The sequence below is a fragment of the Macrobrachium nipponense genome, chromosome 33, assembly GCF_015104395.2.
Source record: "Macrobrachium nipponense isolate FS-2020 chromosome 33, ASM1510439v2, whole genome shotgun sequence".
Taxonomy (NCBI): domain Eukaryota; kingdom Metazoa; phylum Arthropoda; class Malacostraca; order Decapoda; family Palaemonidae; genus Macrobrachium; species Macrobrachium nipponense.
In genome coordinates, this window is record NC_087219.1 from 16,009,851 (window position 1) to 16,030,604 (window position 20,754).

General features: G+C 42.6%; 1 protein-coding gene across 1 annotated transcript in view; it reads right to left on the minus strand.

Moving 5' to 3' along the window:
- The window catches only part of LOC135202959 (uncharacterized), a gene marked incomplete in the record, with an annotated part of 92,850 nt that overhangs the window by 52,853 nt on the left and 19,243 nt on the right, over positions 1-20,754 (minus strand). Inside the window, 3 exon segments of the mRNA XM_064232472.1 lie at positions 8,806-8,920; positions 9,993-10,153; positions 11,247-11,564. Coding sequence (XP_064088542.1) covers positions 8,806-8,920; positions 9,993-10,153; positions 11,247-11,564 — 594 coding nt within the window.

The following is a 20,754-nucleotide window of genomic DNA, read 5'->3' on the forward strand; positions in this document are numbered from 1 at the left end:
GAACTCTGGCGCCGAAACTTTGGCTGCACGGTCTCCCGAGGGAGAGCGTACACTCGGGATCTCCCGCGAACGAGAGACCGAGCCGGAACCTGGCGTAGCGGTATCGCCGCTAGCACCAGGCGAGGAAGTACCAGAGCTAACCGATACTCCTCTGGTCCCCGTCTATCTCTTCCTTACTGAAGGGGAGACGGGCCCCGCTCCCGAAGGAGCAGGAGGACCAGCAGAAGGACCCCCGTCCACCTCGGTGGGACGGGCCCGGGCCCTTAGAAGTTCCCGAAGGAGACTTCTTAGGGGGGGTAGGCAGCCTTCTTCTTTTCTTCGGCTTATGGGCCTTTAGAAGTCGAAGGGGAAGAGGCAGCAACAGACGAAGACGAAGATGACACCTTCCTCTTCTTCGTCAGCTCACGCAGGACAGTCGTCAGTCCTCCATCCAGGCCGGAGTCGGGCCTATTGCCGAAGCAACACGGCCCGACTGCACCTGTCCGGAAGGACCTGGGACTGGGGAAGACACACCATGGCAGACCAGCATGGACAGGCGCAGGAACCAGGTGAGCGACAGGAACAGCAACCAGCTCAGGAGCGGCAGGAACAGCGGCAACGGTAAACACAGAAGGGACAGCCAAGCCAGTAGCGGGAACCATATCAGCGACAGGTACGGCAGGCCCAGCCATCGCCTCGTAGAATCATCGGCAGCCAGCGTGGTACTGGCGGCCGGTCCAGGGGCGAGCTGCTGGAACAGCGGAAGTCTGGGGCAGGCAACACAAAGAAGAAAACACAGGCGGCGGCGGCATACCCCTCCTCGGTACGGCGGCGACCGGCCCTAGAAGCGGCAAACGGCGTCACCGACACAGCATGGGGAGTGTAGACCAGCGGGGGGAAGCAGCATAATCGGCCGTGAAGGTTGTAGTGGAGACCACTCCAAGGTCACCGCCCCAGACCTCGCTAGACTCTGCAGCAGATCGTGGATGCTAGGCACGCCCTGCAGCCGCAGTGGTCCATACCTGTCCAAGGTCGTCTCCCACGCTGTAGCACCTGCGGTAGCACAGACAGATTAGTAAGAGGGGTTCCCTCACGCACGGGGGGGGAGACATGCCCCACCCCGAACGGAACGGAAGACCCCAAAAACAAAATACGAGGAAGCTGAGCGGGGGGGCAGGAAAGAAGACGAAGAATCGGATACCAAGGGAGTCGCGGGAGAGCTTTCCGACGACTTCCTGGCAGACCTTCGCTTCCCTTACCCCCGCCCCCCGCACAGCAGTGAAAAGTAATATGAAAATGAAACAGAATACTGCACTTGCGATTCACTTCATAGAACTTAAAGAGGGAAAAATCAATTCCCGGTAAGAGCGGAAACTTGATCCATAATAATATGATGCTATCATAAATATATATGAAAATGAACAATACTGCACTTGCTATTTTCACTTTCACAGCAATAAATCATAAGGATTATTCCCTTCCCGGGTAAGAGCGGAAATTGATCCAAATTAAATTTGATGCAATTAATAAATGAAAATGAAAAGAAAACTGCATTGCGAATCCACTTTCATTGCATTCTATTCATACAACAAGAGGCTCTTGCCGAGCGCAATCAAGCTCTCGGCAACGAACGCACAGGGCAAAAATATAATGAAAAAGAGTACTTACATCTTTCAATTACACACTTTCGCCCAAAATACATGACTCGGGCGCGTGCGCCCGCCCTCGCACCGAGACATAATTCAAAGGGTTCAATTCATGAAAAGAGCGGAAATCGCCGTCTCTACGGCGATAGCTCCATGTTGATTCATAATTAAGTAATGAAAATGAAAACAGTGTACTTACAGTTTCATTTTCAAGTCAAACCAAACCATTAGTAGAAAACATAATAAACAAACAAAAGCATACGACGATGAAGCGGGCAGAGAGCGATGACGAAACACGTCCTTCACACCCGCGGCCGAAAGCAAAAGTGGTTCTTCACCTCTCGGGCGCTGCGCGCGGGCGCGCGCACGATCGGACAAGCAGTTAACTACCGTTCTCCCCTTGTTCGAAGCTTACGACCGTCCCAGCTGCCGCTAGTTACCTTCCTATTGTTAAAGGACCGAGGGTTTGTATTACGTATCGGAACAACTTAAAATTTATTGGCAGTATGGCAAAGGAAGTCCTGTCTTGCGCTTTCCTGAAGAGCGTCCTTTTGATGAGTGCCTTTGCAAGAATCCCACTGAACGTTGCCGAGAGTCCTGATGTGCAGGACATCGAGCCTTACATAACCCGTAACTGCCTTATCGCAAAGTCTTGACTGCGGTAGTGGCAACTTAAATTTATTGGCAGAATGGCAAAGGTTGCGGTAGAGCAAACGAGGATCTTCCTTGAGCTTTCCTTAACTCCATCCACCTATGCGAAAAGCAATATTAATTGACAGAGACCTCTTGAATTCACGAAACCCGATGTCTTGCTGGGTTTCGAAGAAGAAGTTGTCTGTTCACTTTAAACTTCCTCCGAAGCACTGCCTACTTCACATTCTTTGCAGGTGAGGTAGAAGGTATCACCGGAGGTAGAGATAAACATTCTTTAGGCCCATATCTGAAACAAGAGCTTGAAGAGTTCAACAGAAACGTTCGCCAGGCGACACACCTGGCGTGCGCTGGTGCACGCTCGGCGTCCACTGGAGCGCGCTCTCGCGTCCACTGGAGCGCTCGGCGTCCACTGGCGCGCACTTGGCGTCCACTGGCGCGCACTTGCCGTGCACCCGCGCGCGCCTGGAGTCTATCCGAGCGTCCCGGGCGTCCGCTCTCAAAAGCTTCCTGCTACTATGACTTCTCTTACATATTTCTCGGTGGAAAGACGGACACGAGTTCAGGCGACGTTCGCCTTCTTACTTCTCACTGAGACGCATAACGAGAGAGAGAGAGAGAGGACGTGAAGCGCCTCTTCTATAAAGCTTCTATAGAGGGCGCGATCCTTCCGAAAGCTCCAACCCCTGCATGGGGAGGACGCTTCGGAGGACGAGAAGCAATCTTTCAGGATTCGTGCACGCGCACTTGCACTTTGGCAGTCTGGGGATTTTCATCAGAAACTGCCGAAGGCACGCCAGATCGGTGGGGGTTCCTTGTAACCCTCCTTAGGCTTTCGACAATGCTCCCTCCCCGGGTCCTGGGAGTCAAGCAGAGGTCCCGGCCTAGAGGCGAAACGAGGCCGATCTGACGCACCCTCCACTACACAAGGGGTATCACTGCACTTCTGCACTTCACTTTTACTCTCTAAAGCAGCACTTTCGATTCTAAGATACGAATCGAAAGAGTATCAGAGAAAGGGCAATTCCTCTACAGACACTGCTTAGGGCCCGAAGGCAACACTGCAGGGTAGGAGTAACAATTACAGAAGTAGCACTTTCACAGCAATGAAGGAGAGCGAGCACCTCTCGTAGACATATTCATAGCCCGTAGGCCATACTACAGGGTTAGGCAAAATAAAGTCTACAGGAAGGTTAGGCAGGTTCACTACCTGACTTTTGTTACTTGTACTGATTAATTGCGTACATACGAATCATACGTCTTCCTTACGGAATTAGACATGTTTACTGATTAATTGCGTACATACGAATCATACGTCTTCCTTACGGAATAGACAAAGTCTCACACTCCTTACATGACAAATCTCAAGAAGAAGCAAGACCCATACCCTCGTACATACCAAGTGCGGATCTACCGAAGCTTTCGGTAGCCACACCCTATCTTTGCAGAACAACCCCGGTCTGAAACTAGCCCTAACTAGATTCAGATTATTTTATGCAAAAATGAATCAAATTCAAATCAATTTAAGATAGCGTATGCCTAGCCACAAATCCCACAAATCCAAGAAATAAATAAATCAAAAGACAATTAGGATACTTAGCGGCAATGAAGTTTCCAAAATCCTAAGACGGAGGTACTGAAAACAGGTGTTTTCAGCACCAGCGACAGAAAAATTATGAATAGAAAATGGGAATGGTTCCTGATACCCGCCTCCCAGCGGCGGGAATGGGTACTAACCACCTGGCCGACCACTGCGTGTGTCGGAAGTTTTTAAAATTCTGTCGGACTTCAGAAAATACAGCTATATATATATCTGACAGGTAAGTTTCATGAACAAACAATATTGTGATTTATGGTGAATTTTTGAAAAATATGTTTACCTTCACTCCGCGCGCCGATTCGCTGGCCGCAAGTCTCCGAAATACGTACATCGCATTTATCCTAATATTTGCTCCTTTTCATATTAGCCTTTTTATAGAGTTTCATATATCAAAATGTGTGCAAATTCATGAACAATACAATAAAAAATAATTGAAGGTTGTAGCTTTTTCCATCTCCGAAATATGTGCATATAAAGAAATATATATATAAAAATTTCGACATTCGGTCAAATTTAACTCGTCCGAAATGGTCGAAATCTGCAATTCTAATCTAAAACTCTTACAGTATCGTAATATTCAATCATTTGTCTTAATTTTGAAACAAATTGGAAGTCTCTAGAACAATATTTAGAATTACGGTGAATTTTTGAAAATAACATTTTTTTACGTCCGCGCGTTACGAATTCGTACATCATTTTGTAATAATATTTTTCCGGTGTTGCTTTTATTGTTTTACTATGTATTATATATCAAAAGAATTGCAATTTAGTGTACAATACAACGAAAAAAAAGTAACTCGTTAGCTTTGACCGTTTTTTGCACAGCGTGATTTGAATACAATTATCTATGAATTTTTTTTTGTTTGCTACCATGTATCGCATTATTTACATATGATAATGATATTATTTTTCATTTCTGATGATTGCATACTAAACATCAGGCAATGAAAAAAAAAATGAGCCAAAAATGAACTCTTAATCTTCAAAACTAAGCGCGCTGTGATTTTTTGAAAAAATTATTTTTTCCGCTTCGGCGCTCACTCCAAACCGGCGCCGGCATACAGGAGAGATTTTGATTTTTAGGACTTCGGCGTAAGAGGGTTAAAATACAAGAGAGAGAGAGAGAGAAATAACTCCTTAGGTTTCAATAGATTGAAATGAACGTCTGTAGGCAACTTTTTCCCCCTCCCATATATACATATATTTCTCCAGAGAAGAGAGAGAGGACTGTGCAATTATGTTTGTCTGTCTATCAATTCTTTTGCTGAGATGAGGAGAGATAAAAGGAAGAAATAGAAACACCAAATGTATGACAAGTATGTTGTGGAGAGAGAGAGAGAGAGAGAGAGAGAGAGAGAGAGAGAGAGTTTTGTCCTTACAGTATTTAAAAGAGAGAAATGGAATGATTATTGTATTTAAATACTCAGATATGAATTTGTACTTATGTATTATTAGTTGGAAAATATTAATGATAAACTTATTACATACACGTCATGAAAATGATCTCATCTCCAGTAAGAGAGAGAGAGAGAGAGAGAGAGAGACGAGAGAGAGGAGAGAGACGAGAGAGAACGAGAGAGAGAGATGACTTTACATAAAACCATTAAATTCGTTGACCATTGTATGGCATTGTTAAGCTTGAGTGTCACTCGAGTTGAGGTGGGGAAATTGATACAGAAAAAGACAAAGGGAAGAATTTTCTTTTGAAATTAGTTATCGTATTATTACTACTTCTATTATTATTATTATTATTATTATTATTCTTATTATTATTATTATATTATTATTATTATTATTATTATTATTATTATTTTGAAAATATAATAAACACGTGCATCTACCATAAAAATTCTCTCATCTCAGTAAGAAAAGAGGAATTATCCTTACAAGTGGAATGGAAAAGGTAATTTTCATCTCTTTAAAATACGACCATTATGAATTTCGTAATTAAAGCTTTATTATTATTATTATTATTATTATTATTATTAAATAACTGAAATTATCAATAAACATTTTACATAGTAGTACTATAAAAATTCTTTCATCTTGGTAAAAGAGAGAGAGAGAGAGAGAGAGAGAGAGTGTTTATCTCTCTCTGTTTATAACCCTTCCAGCGCGAAAGAGAGGGAGGGGAGTTACCACTATGTATGACACATTATTATCTTGTGTGGCAAAAGAGAGAGAGAGAGAGAGAGAGAGAGAGAGAGAGAGAGAGAGAGAGAGAGAGAGAGAGAGAGAGAGAGAGAGAGAGAGTTAACCTTAATTAAAAGTGACATGGATAGATTGATACGTATTGCATTTCTTTAAAATACTATCACTATATGAATTTTTTGTAATTACAGTTATTATTATTATTATTATTATTATTATTGAAAGTATTAAAACAAATAGTACAAGTACATATACAAAAAAAAATCTCGAGTAGTAATAGAGAGAGAGAGAGAGAGAGAGAGGAGAGATAGAGAGAGAGAGAGAGAGAGAGAGAGAGAGAGAGAGAGAGAGAGAGAGAGGGGGGGGGGGGGGGGGGGGGAATGTCAGGACACGTGACTGCAACACTGCAGCTCTCCCCCAGCTCTTCCCCCTCCTGGCTGTTACAGAACTGATATATAGCTGACAGTTTTAGTACCTGGATCTCGAAAAGGTTACTGGAAGTTACTTCAAGAAGACTGGGATTTCCTTCTTCTTCCATAATTTTTTTAAATATAAGCTAAAATCTTACTAATTCACTATGGTATTTTCTTTAATGAATTGATGTTATTGCTGGTATAAATTATTTATTAATATTGAAAATAGTAAATCATTTTATTTATCATACTAAAAAACATACATCTTTGTAGTAGAGAGAGAGAGAGAGAGAGAGAGAGAGAGAGAGAGAGAGAGAGAGAGAGAGAGAGAATTATAGTGATTATTTTCGTTGGAAAATACAAAGAGAGAGAGAGAGAGAGAGAGAGAGAGAGAGAGAGAGAGAGATAGCGAGAGAGAGAGAGAAAAAAACTGTGCTAAACTATAAAGGATTCTTATCTTATCAATAGTAGTATGTGTTTTTTAAAAGCGTTGTAAACTCAGAGCGTCGGAAGCATCAGCGCCGTAACCTCGGAACAAGCGTCGTAACCCAGGGCGGATTTTTCAATGAATATTTAAGAAAAAGCGTCGTAACCTCGGAACGTCGTAAGCCGGACCCGTCGTAACCCGGGGACCGCCTTTACCCTAAAAACTTCCTGAATCTGGCTAAAATGCACAAAAATTCAATGTAATTCACTCACCAAACAAAAATTCTTCATACATACATCATTACTTCCAGCATTCTTTCTTCCATCACAACAAATATAAAAGATGTACTATCTTGCACAAAAGTCCATTCCCTCCACTGATCCAGAGAATGAACACAAGTCCGCTAACTATGAAACACCGAAGCAGTTGAACTAGTAACTAATGTTAAACCCAACAGATGTCGTACTGTAAAGACATATGGGAACAGGAGGGAGGAGTGGGAAGCAGCTATTTTCAGTGAGCATAAAGTAAAGTTTCCATATTCTAATATCGTTAAAAAAGTGATCGTAAAATTTTGGTTGTTGATGATACTGGGCTTGAGTGTAAAATGTGCTACCAAAGGTCTCTCTCTCTCTCTCTCTCTCTCTGTACTATTATTATTTTTCTCTGCTTCTTTCTTTCTATCTTTTAAGTGAATATGAATTTGTTAAAATGGTGAAAGTACCTAAATCTTTAATTTTCTGTTAGTATTCCAAAAAATTTATGTATAGCCATTCTGTGCTATTATTATTTTTCTCTGCTTCTTTCTTTCTATCTTTTAAGTGAATATGAATTTGTTAAAATGGTGAAAGTACCTAAATCTTTAATTTTCTTGTAGTATTCTTTTTTTATTTATGTATAAGGCCAAATAATTTGTAGTCCGTATAACCATAATTTTTGTAAGTGTCTAAAAACTGGCATTTGGTTGTCATCACCCATATTGTCCACCTTCACTACGGATGTTGGCCCAATCACGCAATATAACTAAATATAACAGAGCTCCGAATGTTTACATATAGAAGGTGCACAACAGCAGTTTGCAGTTGCTACCTCAAAATAACGTAAGTGAACTGAAAATTTTGCTAATCTGCTGCTATAAATGTTAATTTTTTTATATGAAGGGGCTTGCAGATTATAGAACACCACCATAAACACTATTGCTGAAATGTTTTGTATCAATCTTGTGCACAGTCATGTCTGTTGATAAGATACGGTAATCTATAGGAAATACTAATTCATGAATACTGACAGAATTCCTAAGCACTTTTATTCTCATATTTATTTCACTTATTTCCTTAACTACACATTTTACACTCGAACCCAGTATCGTCAACAAAATCTTTACAATCACTTTCTTTATGATATTAGAATAATGGAGGCTTTACTTGATGCTCAAGAAAATTACTTGCTTCCCATTCCTCCTTCCTGTTCTCACATGCCCTTATGGTGCGACATCTGTTGGGTCTTCCATTAGCTACATGTTCAACTGCTTCGGTGTTTCAAAGTCAGCATATCCATGCTCACTCTCTGGATCAGCGGAGGGAACAGACTTTTGTGCATGATAGTGCGTACATATACACAGAGCCCTGTGAGAACTGCTAAGTTTGCCCTGTACAGCAACTGAAGACAGTGCTCAAGGTCCTCTGCAGCACTTCTTCGTCCGTCACTGCACTGCTTTCCAACTTTCACTGTTCATCCATTTCCTTTGGTCTCCTCCTTCATAGCTGTTCAATTCTTCAACTTCAGTGAAAAACAATTTCTTTGGGTGACCTCTACAAAAACCAGGCTACATGACTTTGTGGACTCATTGAACCATTTTACAATTATTATAACATCTTATGTATGTAGATCACTAACTTTAATTAGTAACAAGTAACAAACTGTAATCACAATACTCACCAAACAGTTCATTCATATCATCAAAATACTCGCACTTCTTCTTGATTTCATGAGCATCATTGTAGTCTACAGTCCATCTGTACTTCTGAAGAACTTCCCTCCACCTCATGCGTAGCTGGAAAGATGAAGGTAAAACTAAACAGTAAATTTCTGAATACTATTCATAATTCAGAAACACATAACTCCAAAAAAGTTAAATGCCCTATGCCTAGTTAACACCACAAATTAATATGTAGCACAGGTACTTGTATATTATTCAATATATACAGTCCCACCAAGTCCCTAAGTCACATGTCTATGCTCAAAGGGCTGACCCAAAGAATTTGCTCTTATATATGGGGTGAAAACTTAAACAAGTCATTTAAAAGAAGTAGGACAGAAGAGTGGAAAGAGACCAAATGATGAGAAAAAAGGAATGGGTTATACAATTCTGAGCCATAACAAAAATATAATAATCTACAAATATTTTTCACATAAGTTACAACCACTGATCTACATATAACAAACTAACTGCACATAAACAGTGATAAGGGCCAAGTAGAACAATGGAGTGAACTTCAGGCAAAAGCAGGAGTCTTACACTACAAAACTAGTACAGAATTACAAAAAACATTTATGATGCACAGTAATACAGTCTTGAAAGTTATCAGAACAATGCTTTCAAAGCCATAAGCACAAAGTATCAGCTCCACCAGCTTTCCTAAATTTCCAAGTCATGTTTTCATCTACCCTCTTTCATATAGTATGTATATCTTCTAAAACATTAAGAAGCCTGGCAAGGTTGCCCTGAAGAGTGATTTGGCTCAATCTTGGTGCTAGTTTTTAAGCATAACCATTTTTATAGGATTTTTTTTGGTGTTGGAACTACTATCAAAATAGGCAGTTATAGGCATTTTTAAAGGTGTCAAAAACCAGGGCTCGTTTGTATGTGTATCCAAAAGCACTGTGAAACTGATGAGATGTATTTGCCAACTTGATATCTTAAAAGAATAATAGTACTATTGTACATCAGTTTATTGAGACAACAGATTCGTGTTTCTACATTCTCACAGATCTTGTCAAGGATTCTGTTTACAAATAAGTACCAGTTATTACAACAAGGTAAAAGATTTAGAAATTTGCAGCTAAGTAAAGAAAGACCAAAAGGTACAGATAAAAAAGCAACTGATCAAAAGTCTATAACTTACCTGCAAAACTGTAAAAGTGTATCCAGCGGTTTCCATTTCTTGGTGAATATTTTCCCAATGAATCAGTCTTCTCTCAGCTCTTGTAGGCAACAAGAAGTGACTCTTTGGATACTTCTGAATCAAATGAATCAGCAACTTCGTTGAACGTTCATCCCAGTCACCTGAAATTCATAAAAGACACATAAATGGTATTGTGATACACTCAATTTCTACTTTATATGAAAATACATTTACTATGTACAAAAGGCTTTATGGGGAGATTATTATTATTATATTATCATTACTATTATTATTATTATTATTTCAAAAAAGGAAAGTAGAAAATACACAAAAAACTACCTCGCGGTAATAATGTATACTGTATTATAAATATGTAAGTACATACAGCTGAAAATAACATTAATATATTACAAACATTCTGAACAAATAAATAAAAAAGGATGAGAGGAAGTAAGAGAGTAAGAGTGCAAAAGAGTATGGGATGAGGCACTTCTACAGCCTGTAATTTCAAAGGCCTGCAACCTCTAACCTACTTTTAGATTTTTATTAAAGAAAACTATTGTGCTTGCGGTGTCTGTCCATCCGCACTTTTTCTGTCTGCCCTCAGATCTTCAAACTACTAAGACTAGGGGACTGCAAATTGGTATCATCATCCACCCTCCCATCATCAAACATTCCAGTCCTCTGGCCTCAGTACTAGTTTTTGTTTTTATTTTATTAAATGTTGAAGTTAACCATGGTCAGCTGAGAGTTTCATGGGCAATGGCTCATACAGCATTATACAGAGACCACCAAAAGATAGATCTGTCCTCGGTGGCCTTGATTATACGCAATACACAAATCTAAATTTTTGCCATATTTTAAATTTTTCATTCTTTTGAGTTAGTTTAAATCAAATAAGATCAAGTTTTTCTTTTAAATTTATAACATCAATTGTACATGAAAGGTTGGTCATACCACCAATTACACAGTATGCAATGTATACTTAAAAGGTTCATTCTAACCTGAAAAACAAAACTAAGCTAACACAACCAATAGAATGAAAGAAACATAATTATAAGAGGTTCCACTCTGACCCCCCTAGAAAAGTCCTGGACCCATAACCTAAACCTATATATTCCAGACAATTTCCCTTCAATATATATATACATACACAGTGCAACTAGGAATAAGGCATTTAGGAATTTGAGTAAATACACAGAGCAGCTATGAATAAATTATTTAGGAATTACTGTGCATGTACTGTATTCTAACCTAAAGTATCTTTGAAGTTATAGAGGTGAGTTCTGCCAAGCTTGAAGTCCTTATCCCTCATGATTCGATTAACACGATATTCATCAGCCATTGCTTGGTATTTTTTCCTTTTCTTCCCAACACCACCTTCAGGAACATCTTCCTCTTCAGTTCCATCTAAATCACTGAACTCTGGACCAGTCGACAAATAACCATCTGTAGATTTGACATTTGTTGTAGTGTGACCAGCAATCTGGTCATTCACACACTGAACAGCTGGCGAGTTTGTATTAACCACCTCAGAAACTTCATGGTATGAAGAGCCTGATTCAATTTTATCTGAAAACAAATGGTAAATACTCTCCTCAATAACATTAATACTGAAAACAAAAATATAAATTATAATAAATTCAGTAACAAGCAAGTCAGTCCCTGGTAAACATAGCAAATCATACAAAATATTAAGTTCTGTAGTAATATAATCTTATAGTATTTATGATTAAAAACATACCATTAACGCCTTCTCCTAAACTGTGATTCTAGTCTAGGAAATAATAATAATCTGTGCTCAAATATTCTACCTGCTATATTTTCTAAACAATAATAGTATGCAATCAGTAAACAATGAACTCCACCCAAACTAAAATACTGGCATTGGTAACAGTTACCTCTCCCAATTTGCCAATCCGTAAACTTTAAGGTGGGGCTTTATGAATTTTGGTCCCCTGAAAATGACATTCTTATAATAAAATAAGATTTTATATATAGTACTTACCAAGTAATTACATAGCTATCAGTTTCTTGTATCGGTAGCTAAAATTTGAAATTTGCTGTAGCAACTCTTTTGTTTTGATGGAGGTACTAACTAGGCCCGCCAACTTTCGGGAAAGAGGGGAACAACTGAGCAGAGCTCCAACTTATTTATGTTTATTGTATATGTGAAGGGAGGCATTTGGGCTCCCATTCTGTAATTACTTGGTAAGAATATATCAAAATGACATTGTTAATGTACAATAAAGTTTCATACATACTTACCTGGCAGATATATACTTAGCTATAGACTCCGTCATCCCCGATAGAAATTCTAATTTCGCGGCACACGCTACAGGTAGGTAGGTCAGGTGATCTACCATCCCGCCGCTGGGTGGCAGGAATAGGAACCATTACCTTCTAGAACCAGATTTTCTCTTCCACCTGTCTCCTGAGGGGAGGCTGGGTGGGCCATTCAATCGTATATATCTGCCAGGTAAGTATGTATGAAACTTTATTTTCTTGTACAATAACAAAATCATTTTTATTTTACATTCACATTCTTAACTTCCCTGTCAGATATTTAAAGGGATGTTTTGACGAAGGAAAAATCTATTTCTGGGTGATTGGCTCGTGTCGCCCTATGAAAGTATCCTTAATATCATTCTTTCTAGGTAAAATTAGCCTAAAATTACCAGAGAAAAAACAAATTAAGAAAATGTCAGTAAAACTGACTCGCTCACTCTTTTAAAAAAGAAGTGTCGGTATGATATAGGGGCGAGTGTGGAACACTACCACGAGACAAATACCAATTAGAACTTCCTATCAGAATCCCCCAAGAGAGAGCCGACACCAACGGGCGATGCAGCCTCTACCACTACTACTAGAGGACGCCACGGACAGCAGCGCCCCTACGGTCATCCTTAATTAAAACACAGCTAAATACATCTTGTCCTGCCAGGGGGGGAAACAAACCATCAAGGGGGGGTTTCATAGGGCGACACGAGCCAATCACCCAGAAATAGATTTTTCCTTCGTCAAAATCCCTTTTCTTTTCTGGGCTCAGCTCGTGTCGGCCTATGAAAGAGTACCAGAGAAACAGACAAGATGGGAAAAAAAGGAACAATGAAAAACAGTGTAAAATGATGGATATAATATAAGTAAATCAATACAGCATACAGATTAAGCACTTAAACTAACTTATATCTAAACAGTAAAATAATAGAACGTTAGTAATCTTAAAGTACTTAAATGGTAATTACAGTAAATTACAGAGCTGCATGTAATATAAAGAAAAAAGGGGATTTACTTAACAAAATTATAAAATATACACATTCGTGCCCTACCCTAGCATAAAAATAAGGGTAGGTACACTGAAATCCATCATTAATACAATTAAGTGCAAAAATATATAAAAAACACATTGTGACTGAAGTTCATCATAAATACAAAAATGGTAAATACAATATAATACAAACATATTGTGTCCTACCCTAGCATAAAAATAAGGGTAGGTACACTGAAGTACATATCAGTATAAATGTGGATGTCCCTAGCAAAAAAAATAAGGGACAATCCACTATATGGAATTTAAACGGCTAAGGCTATGATGTTTGAGTAGCCTGGCGATAGGGTGAGGCATGTTGGCTGATGTAGGTAGAAAGGAGACCTGGATTATACTACAACTACTATACAGTATCAGGGGAAACTATGTTTCCCGCTGCTACTGCCGAAAACTTTAAAGATTCCAAGGACTTTAAATAATGCCGTTTAAAGACTGTCGGGGATTTCCATCCGTATACTTTCTAAGATCCTCAAAGTTCATATGTTGAAAATAATTAATTGAAGTGGCTACTCCCTGATATCATGTGCTTTTGGGAATGACTCCAGGGTTGGCTTGTTTAATGAAGTAAAGGATTTGCTGTCTAATGCCTTTACTGATAAAGTGCCACCTTTTTCTCTCATGAAGAGAGCACCTGAGGATCTAGAAGAAGTACGAGATAGAAAGGCTCTAAAGAGTTGATACTGGGCAGAGAGAAGGATCCTGTGGAAGTGGGATAACCTTCCAAGGAGCCCACCTTGCAAGAGGATCCTCATTTTTGGCTAAAAAGCTACGATCCGGAGCAAGTAGAACTTCTCCTGATGGGAGGAATTCCACATGACCCGCATCCCTGGATAGAGCCGACAGTTCTGAAATTCTAGCTCCTGAGGCTAGGCTTAATAAGAATAATGTCTTCCTCAGGAGCATTATGAATGTACAAGATGAGTTGTCAGTATCTGAAGCTAGTTTGAGGACATCAATTAAGAAACCATGAAACTGTAGTAGGCCTCTGAGAAGGTCTAAGTCTAGCACAGGCTTTAGGGATAGATGTGAAATAAGATTCAGTCAGATCTATCTGAAAACCTACTTGAAAGATTTTCTTCAAAGCCGATTTATGAGTGGTAATCGTGCTAGCTGCTAAACCTTTTTCAAATAAAGGATCTGAAAAAGGATATAGCCAAAAATTAAACTGTCATGGTTGTAGTGTTCGATTCTCTCAAGAAAGATGCTAATTTTTTAACAGCTGAGTCATATTGTCTAATGGTTGACTCTCTCTTGTCTGATTTAGGAAGAGAATATTCTGTGGATCAATGTCAGCATCTTATTAGCCGCAAACTTCATGAAGTCCATAAAGTTAGGGTCTGGAGAGTTCCTGAGGAAGCGAACACAGTCCTCATTTGTACTGATTGTGATAGCTTGGGATTGGGGATCCGTTGAGGTCGGAGACCCAATTCCAGAAGAAGAGGATACCAGTTGCTCTTGGCGGGCCAGTCCGGTGCAATCAGAGCTACTATCCCTTTGAAAGACCTTAGTTTGTTTAGGACTTTCAAGAGAAGATTCACTGGAGGAAAAACATAAATTCTCCTCCACTGATTCCAATCCAACGACAGGGCGTCCGTGGCATAAGCCAGAGGGTCCAGGTTGGGGGCCACATAGCAAGGGAGCTTGTGGTTCGCTTGTGAGGCGAAGAGATCCACTTGGAGACCTGGGGACTCTCCGGCTTACCCACTGGAATGACCCGACGTCCAGAGACCACTCTGATTCCAGAGGAACTGACCGGGACAGGGCATCTGCTATCACATTCCTTACTCCTGCCAGGTGAGTGGCAGACAGATGCCATTTGTGTTTGTTTGCTAATGCAAAGATGGCTATCATGACATGATTTACATGCTTGGATTTGGACCCTCCTCTGTTGATGCAATGAACTACCACTGCACTGTCCAAAACTAGCCTTAGATGAGACTTCTTCGGGGGAAGCAGTCTCTTCAGAGTAAGAAATACTGCCATTGCTTCCAACACGTTTTATGTGGAGCTGGCGAAATTGAACTGACCAAGTCCCCTGAACCTGTTTGAACTGAGAGTATCCCCCCCCCCACCCGGACAGGGGATGCATCCGTGTGAATGGTTAACAGTGGGAGGGGATATTTGAAGGTACTTTCTTGGCTAAGTTCTTTACTTTTGACCAAGGCCGTAGTTGGTTGCGGAGGATCTGTGGAATTACTGACAACTTGTCTCGATATTTGGAGTTTGCTCTTGACCGCCAAATTCGATTTATATCTTTCAGCCTTGCTTTCAGAAGGATATCTGTTACCGAAGCAAACTGAAGAGATCCTAGGATTCTCTCCTGGTTTCTTCTTGACGTTTGTTTGCATTTGAGAAATTGCCTGACAGATTTTGCTATTTCCTTCCGTTTGACCACTGGAATTGACAGATTGTGGGAAGACAAATCCATTGGATTCCTAGCCACTGAAAAGAAAACGAGATTCCGGAGTAAGTCTGGATTTCGTTTTGTTTATCTGGAACCCCAGACTGTTCCAGAAAGTGAACTACCTTTTTGGTGGCTTTGAGACATTCCTCGACGTGTTGGTGCCCAGATCAACCAATCGTCGAGGTATGCTGCTACCATGATTCCCTGAGCTCTCAATTGTTGTACAACCACTTCTGCTATCTTTGTGAATACCCTGGGGGGCTACATTCAGACCGAAGGGCATCACTTTGAATGAGAATGTTTGATTTCCTAGCCTGAATCCTAGGAATGGGCGGAAGTGCCTGGCTATAGGGATATGATAAGTATGCGTCTGTAAGATCGATGGAGCATGTGACGGCTCCACGCGAAGTAAGGTCCTTACTTGCGAGAGGGTAAGCATCTTGAACTTGTCGCAGCGAATGAAAGAGTTTAGCTTTGACAAGTCTAAGATTACCCTTCTTTTTGTTGAGCCTTTCTTTGGCACGCTGAATAAGCGACCTTGAAATTTTAGATGTTTGACTCTTCTCGCAATAGCTCCTTTCTGAAGGAGTTCTTCCGCGTAATCTGTCAATTCCTTTGACGGCAACTGATGAAATGATTTGATTGGAGGAGGATCTTTGATCCAACTCCAGCCTAATCCTTTGGACACTATGCTCTGTGCCCAATTGCTGAACCCCCCACTGTGGCGGAAGAGGAACAGCCTCCCCTCCTACCTGGGGAGCCTCATTGTTGATGGGCGGGTTGGCCACCACGCCCTCCTCTGAACTGTCTGCTCCTCGTACCCCTTCCTGCGCCACGCTGACGAAAGTAACCTCTCGCCCTACCTCTCGGCTGAGTGTAGCCTTGAGTCTCATATGCCGGGTTGAAGGCCGGCGAGATAGCGTAGGAAGTGGATGGCTGGGATTGTGGGGGCAACAGGAGGATAGGCTGGTTCTGCTTTGAGCTGGCAGGTTGTCCCTGTTGGGTAACCGGGACCGCCTGCACAAATTGCTGCTGTTGCTGGAGTTTTTTGTATGGCTGGAACCTCTTACCAGCCTTCTTCGGTTTCTTGCCAGCAGTGGGAACGGATTCCTGTTTCCTCTTTGAGGAAATACCCCACCTAGCTCTAAGGCTCTGGTTGAGTCTAGCAGCTTCGTGGTGTACCTCGTTCACCGCGGACTCTGGGAAGAGATCCGCTCCCCACATGCTAGCGGCCAAGAGTCTATTAGGCTCATGCCTGATGGTGCATTCTTGTAAGACATGCTTCCGGCAGTTCCTCCTAGCCTGGAAGAAGTCAAAAGCGTCCGTTAGAACCGTCTGAAACTGAGACTTCGCCAGAATCTTGAACAGCGGTTCCGTAGCGTAGGAAAGGGCAGCCATTTCCGTGATTATGAGGGAATTGAGGGACCTGCCAAACCTAGTTCGCGCATCAAACTCTGCCTGGATTAAGGAATCCGGCAGCCTAGGTAATTTCTCGCCGAACTGGTCCATGGCGCAGTCCGGTTTGAGCTTACCAAGCGTGAACGTAGCTGGCAAGTTCTCCCACAATCTCCGAAGGCCGGGAAGAGCGGAGAAGTAGACCCGCGCCCTCCCTCAACTGTGGGATGGGCTCATCTTGAGGACTGCCTGAAGGGACTTCTCCACTAATTTCGTGGCGAACGGAAGAGAAACCTCCTCTTCCGTCGCGAAAATAGTGAAGGGACTCTTGTAGGCCTGGAGTTTGGTGTTCGTACACTCCCAGTCCTCAAGGCAGTGAACCCATTCCCGCTGAGCATGATCTCTACTATATAGGACCGACTCCTTAGAGATCTTGTCTTCCCTCATCAGAGCCGTTGGCGTCAGCCTAGCATAACCGATGAAAGGCTGCGTCAGACCCGGAGGGTAAAACTCGAAGTCCTCAATCCTTCGAGTTCCACACTCCGAGATAGAGATCATTCCATCTTTGAACGGAGCGTAGGCAGCTACTCTCCATGGGTTCTCCATAGAGAAAGCTGGCAAGGAGTCATATGGCGGGAGTTGAAGAATCCCTGTGGCTAGATCTGGGGGAGACTGGGGGAGGAACCTAGCTAGCCCACAGCTACTCGGTCCTCATTTTCTCTCATTCTGTTAGAGAGATCCTGGATTGATTGTCCAGATTGAGACAGACTGTTTGATAACTGCGCAAACATCTGCTCGAACCGTGTCCCCAGTGCGGAGATTTGCGAGCCTACCAGCACGCCCACCTGTTCCATCACCCCTGCTGAGAAAGTAGAGGGATCGAAGGTGCTAGTGCCTGCCACCGCTACCGGCGTAGCGGAGTGGAAGCGGGGTGGAGGCGGGAGAAGGCAGTGACTCGGTGGGAGCGCGAGCCTTCTCCTTCGAAGCCTTGCTTCTGGAGCTCTTTGATTGAGAAGAGCTCGGCTTTGCCTTCACCGCATCGGCATAGGAAGTCGACGACTTCTTAGCCGAAGAAGACGAAGACGACTTCCTAGAAGTCGTCTTGGCTAGAGTCTTCGGTTCTCTCTTTCCCTTCTCCTTAGGAGGTACAGAGAGAGCGGGAGGGCGAATAGGGATATCAGATCCCGTAAAGCCTTGGAAAGAAGCGGAAGAAGAGGGGACAGGAGAAGATCCAGGAGCACCCAAGGAAAGACCTTGGGCGCCCGACATACCTACCTCAACCAACAAATCCTCCCCCCCTACCGCCATAGGTTCAAGGTTAAGGTCCAGGGCAGCGACGTCCGGGACCGACTCCTGGGAGGCTACGACCCCAAATGATTGCTGGAGTTCTTGCTGGATGGAGGCTATCAGCGGGGCAGCGGACAAGGGGTCAACGTAACCCGTCGACTTGCCCGCGGGGAAGATCTGGACGGCCAGCTTCCTGTCCAAAATGTAGGGCTGGCCCTTGGCGGCGTTCTTCCCGAAGCCGCCCACCCACGCTTTCAGGGTGGCGAGGGCGACTTCCCCGACTTGTCGCTAGTGCTAAAAATTAAGGATGACCGCTAGGGGCGCTGCTGTCCGTGGCGTCCTCTAGTAGTAGTGGTAGAGGCTGCATCGCCCGTTGGTGTCGGCTCTCTCTTGGGGGGATTCTGATAGGAAGTTCTAATTGGTATTTGTCTCGTGGTAGTGTTCCACACTCGCCCCTATATCATACCGACACTTCTTTTTAAGAGTGAGCGAGTCAGTTTTACTGACATTTTCTTAATTTGTTTTTTCTCTGGTAATTTTAGGCTAATTTTACCTAGAAAGAATGATATTAAGGATACTTTCATAGGCCGACACGAGCTGAGCCCAGAAATACTTAGCTGATTGGCACCTTTGGCGGAGGGTAAGAGACAGCTGATTACTGATTAGACAGGTAAACAACATACGTTGTAGGTAATAAATAAATAAAACCTTGGTTCCTATGTGTTTAGACGAAGGGTCGACTTCCTAGCTATTGCTAGTAGTCTGCTTCGTCTCAAGAGCCTCAGCGAGGATGTGACCTATGGCTAAGAGTTCTTGTAGATCTGTCAATGGGGGTCTTATCCACTTACTCGACAGAATCTAATGGTCATTTGTCAATGGGGTCTTATCCACTTACATGACAATACACCTATGCCTAGGGGCATAATTAAGGAGCACAACACCGATCCCGATCACCTGATCCTAACACGAGGGTTTGTGCTTAGTTTGAAAAGAGCTATCCCCAAACTCCTTTCAAACAAACCAAAGAAAAAACACTATGTTAACATAAAAATTAACTCACCTAGTTAAGGATCAGTGTCGGCTCCCTATCCCAGCAATGTATCCGTAGACACGTAAAACCAAGAGAGAAGGATCTCTCGTAGGTCAACTTGACCTCCTTCGTGCAAAGGGAAGTCAACACAGAGTTGCATCTCCCGTAAGTTACAGCTAATATGTCCTTCACGACATATTGTTATGTAACGAACAAGAATTCATAAAAGCTCGCACTTCAAGCGCTTTTAATTCTCAGCTGTTTGAAGGAATCATCAAGTTATTCATGAAGTGCTTTAGCGATCACACTTATTTCAAAGAAGACCAGGGCTTCCTTTGAAATGGATCTTTTCTGGATGAAGCCTAGAGCCTGGCTTGCGCCTGGGTGGCGCCTCGAGCCTGGCTGGAGCCTCGCGCCTGCCTGACACTTGGTTGGCGCCTAGCTCCTGGAAGGCGCTTTTCGCCTGACTCATGGCTGGCGCCTCGCGCCTGGAAGTAGCTTCGCGCCTGGCTCCAGACTGGCACTATTTGGTGCCTGGCGCCTGGCTGACTCCTCTCCACTTGCTGGAGCTTCGAGCTTGGTAGAGTCTCGAGGATGTCTGGCGATGCCCACATCGGACACTCTTATCTGTCCGAATTGTTCGCCTCTAGCGCATCTGCGCTAGGTTGGAGGCCCCCTCTTTCTCTTCATCAGACAATGACAGTGTTCCTTGAAACTGTCTGCCTCTGGCGTTTTTTACGCCTGCTTTGGCATTTGGCGCCTGGTTGGCGCTACATTGTCCGAAAGTCCTGAATCTCCACAATGGTTTATCAGGAGATTGGAGAAGGGTGGAAGAAATTCTTCCACTTTGAGCTTCTGGCCTCTCCGGCAAGGGGAGGTGATTGTAGTAAACTACATCCATTAGACAATAGGACATCTAACAGTACGAGAGATAAGTGTCTTCCTCCGAGGAGGATCCTTCTTGAATCCTTCCGTTGCTAACGAGATCTCTTCTTACTTGCTGATGAAGTTCCTCGTTGCAGAATCTTCCCTATCCTTGTCCGAAGGAAGGGAAGGGGCTTGGAAGTCGAAGGAGACTCCGAGCTGAAATTGGGAGGATTCCTGATTTCTAGCTCTTCATTGTATCTCTCTGAATACCTTCTGGGAAGCATTTCGAGCCCTCATCGCATCCCAAAGACTTTGTAGGCAAAACGTTTAAACCATCTCTTCTTATGTAGGTGAAAACATAAGTACCCTGCCTGGGCAACGAAACTTCTATCTGAAATCGTTTGAGTCAGGAAGGAATAGAGGGTTTAGTTCTTTTGCCAGACATACTATG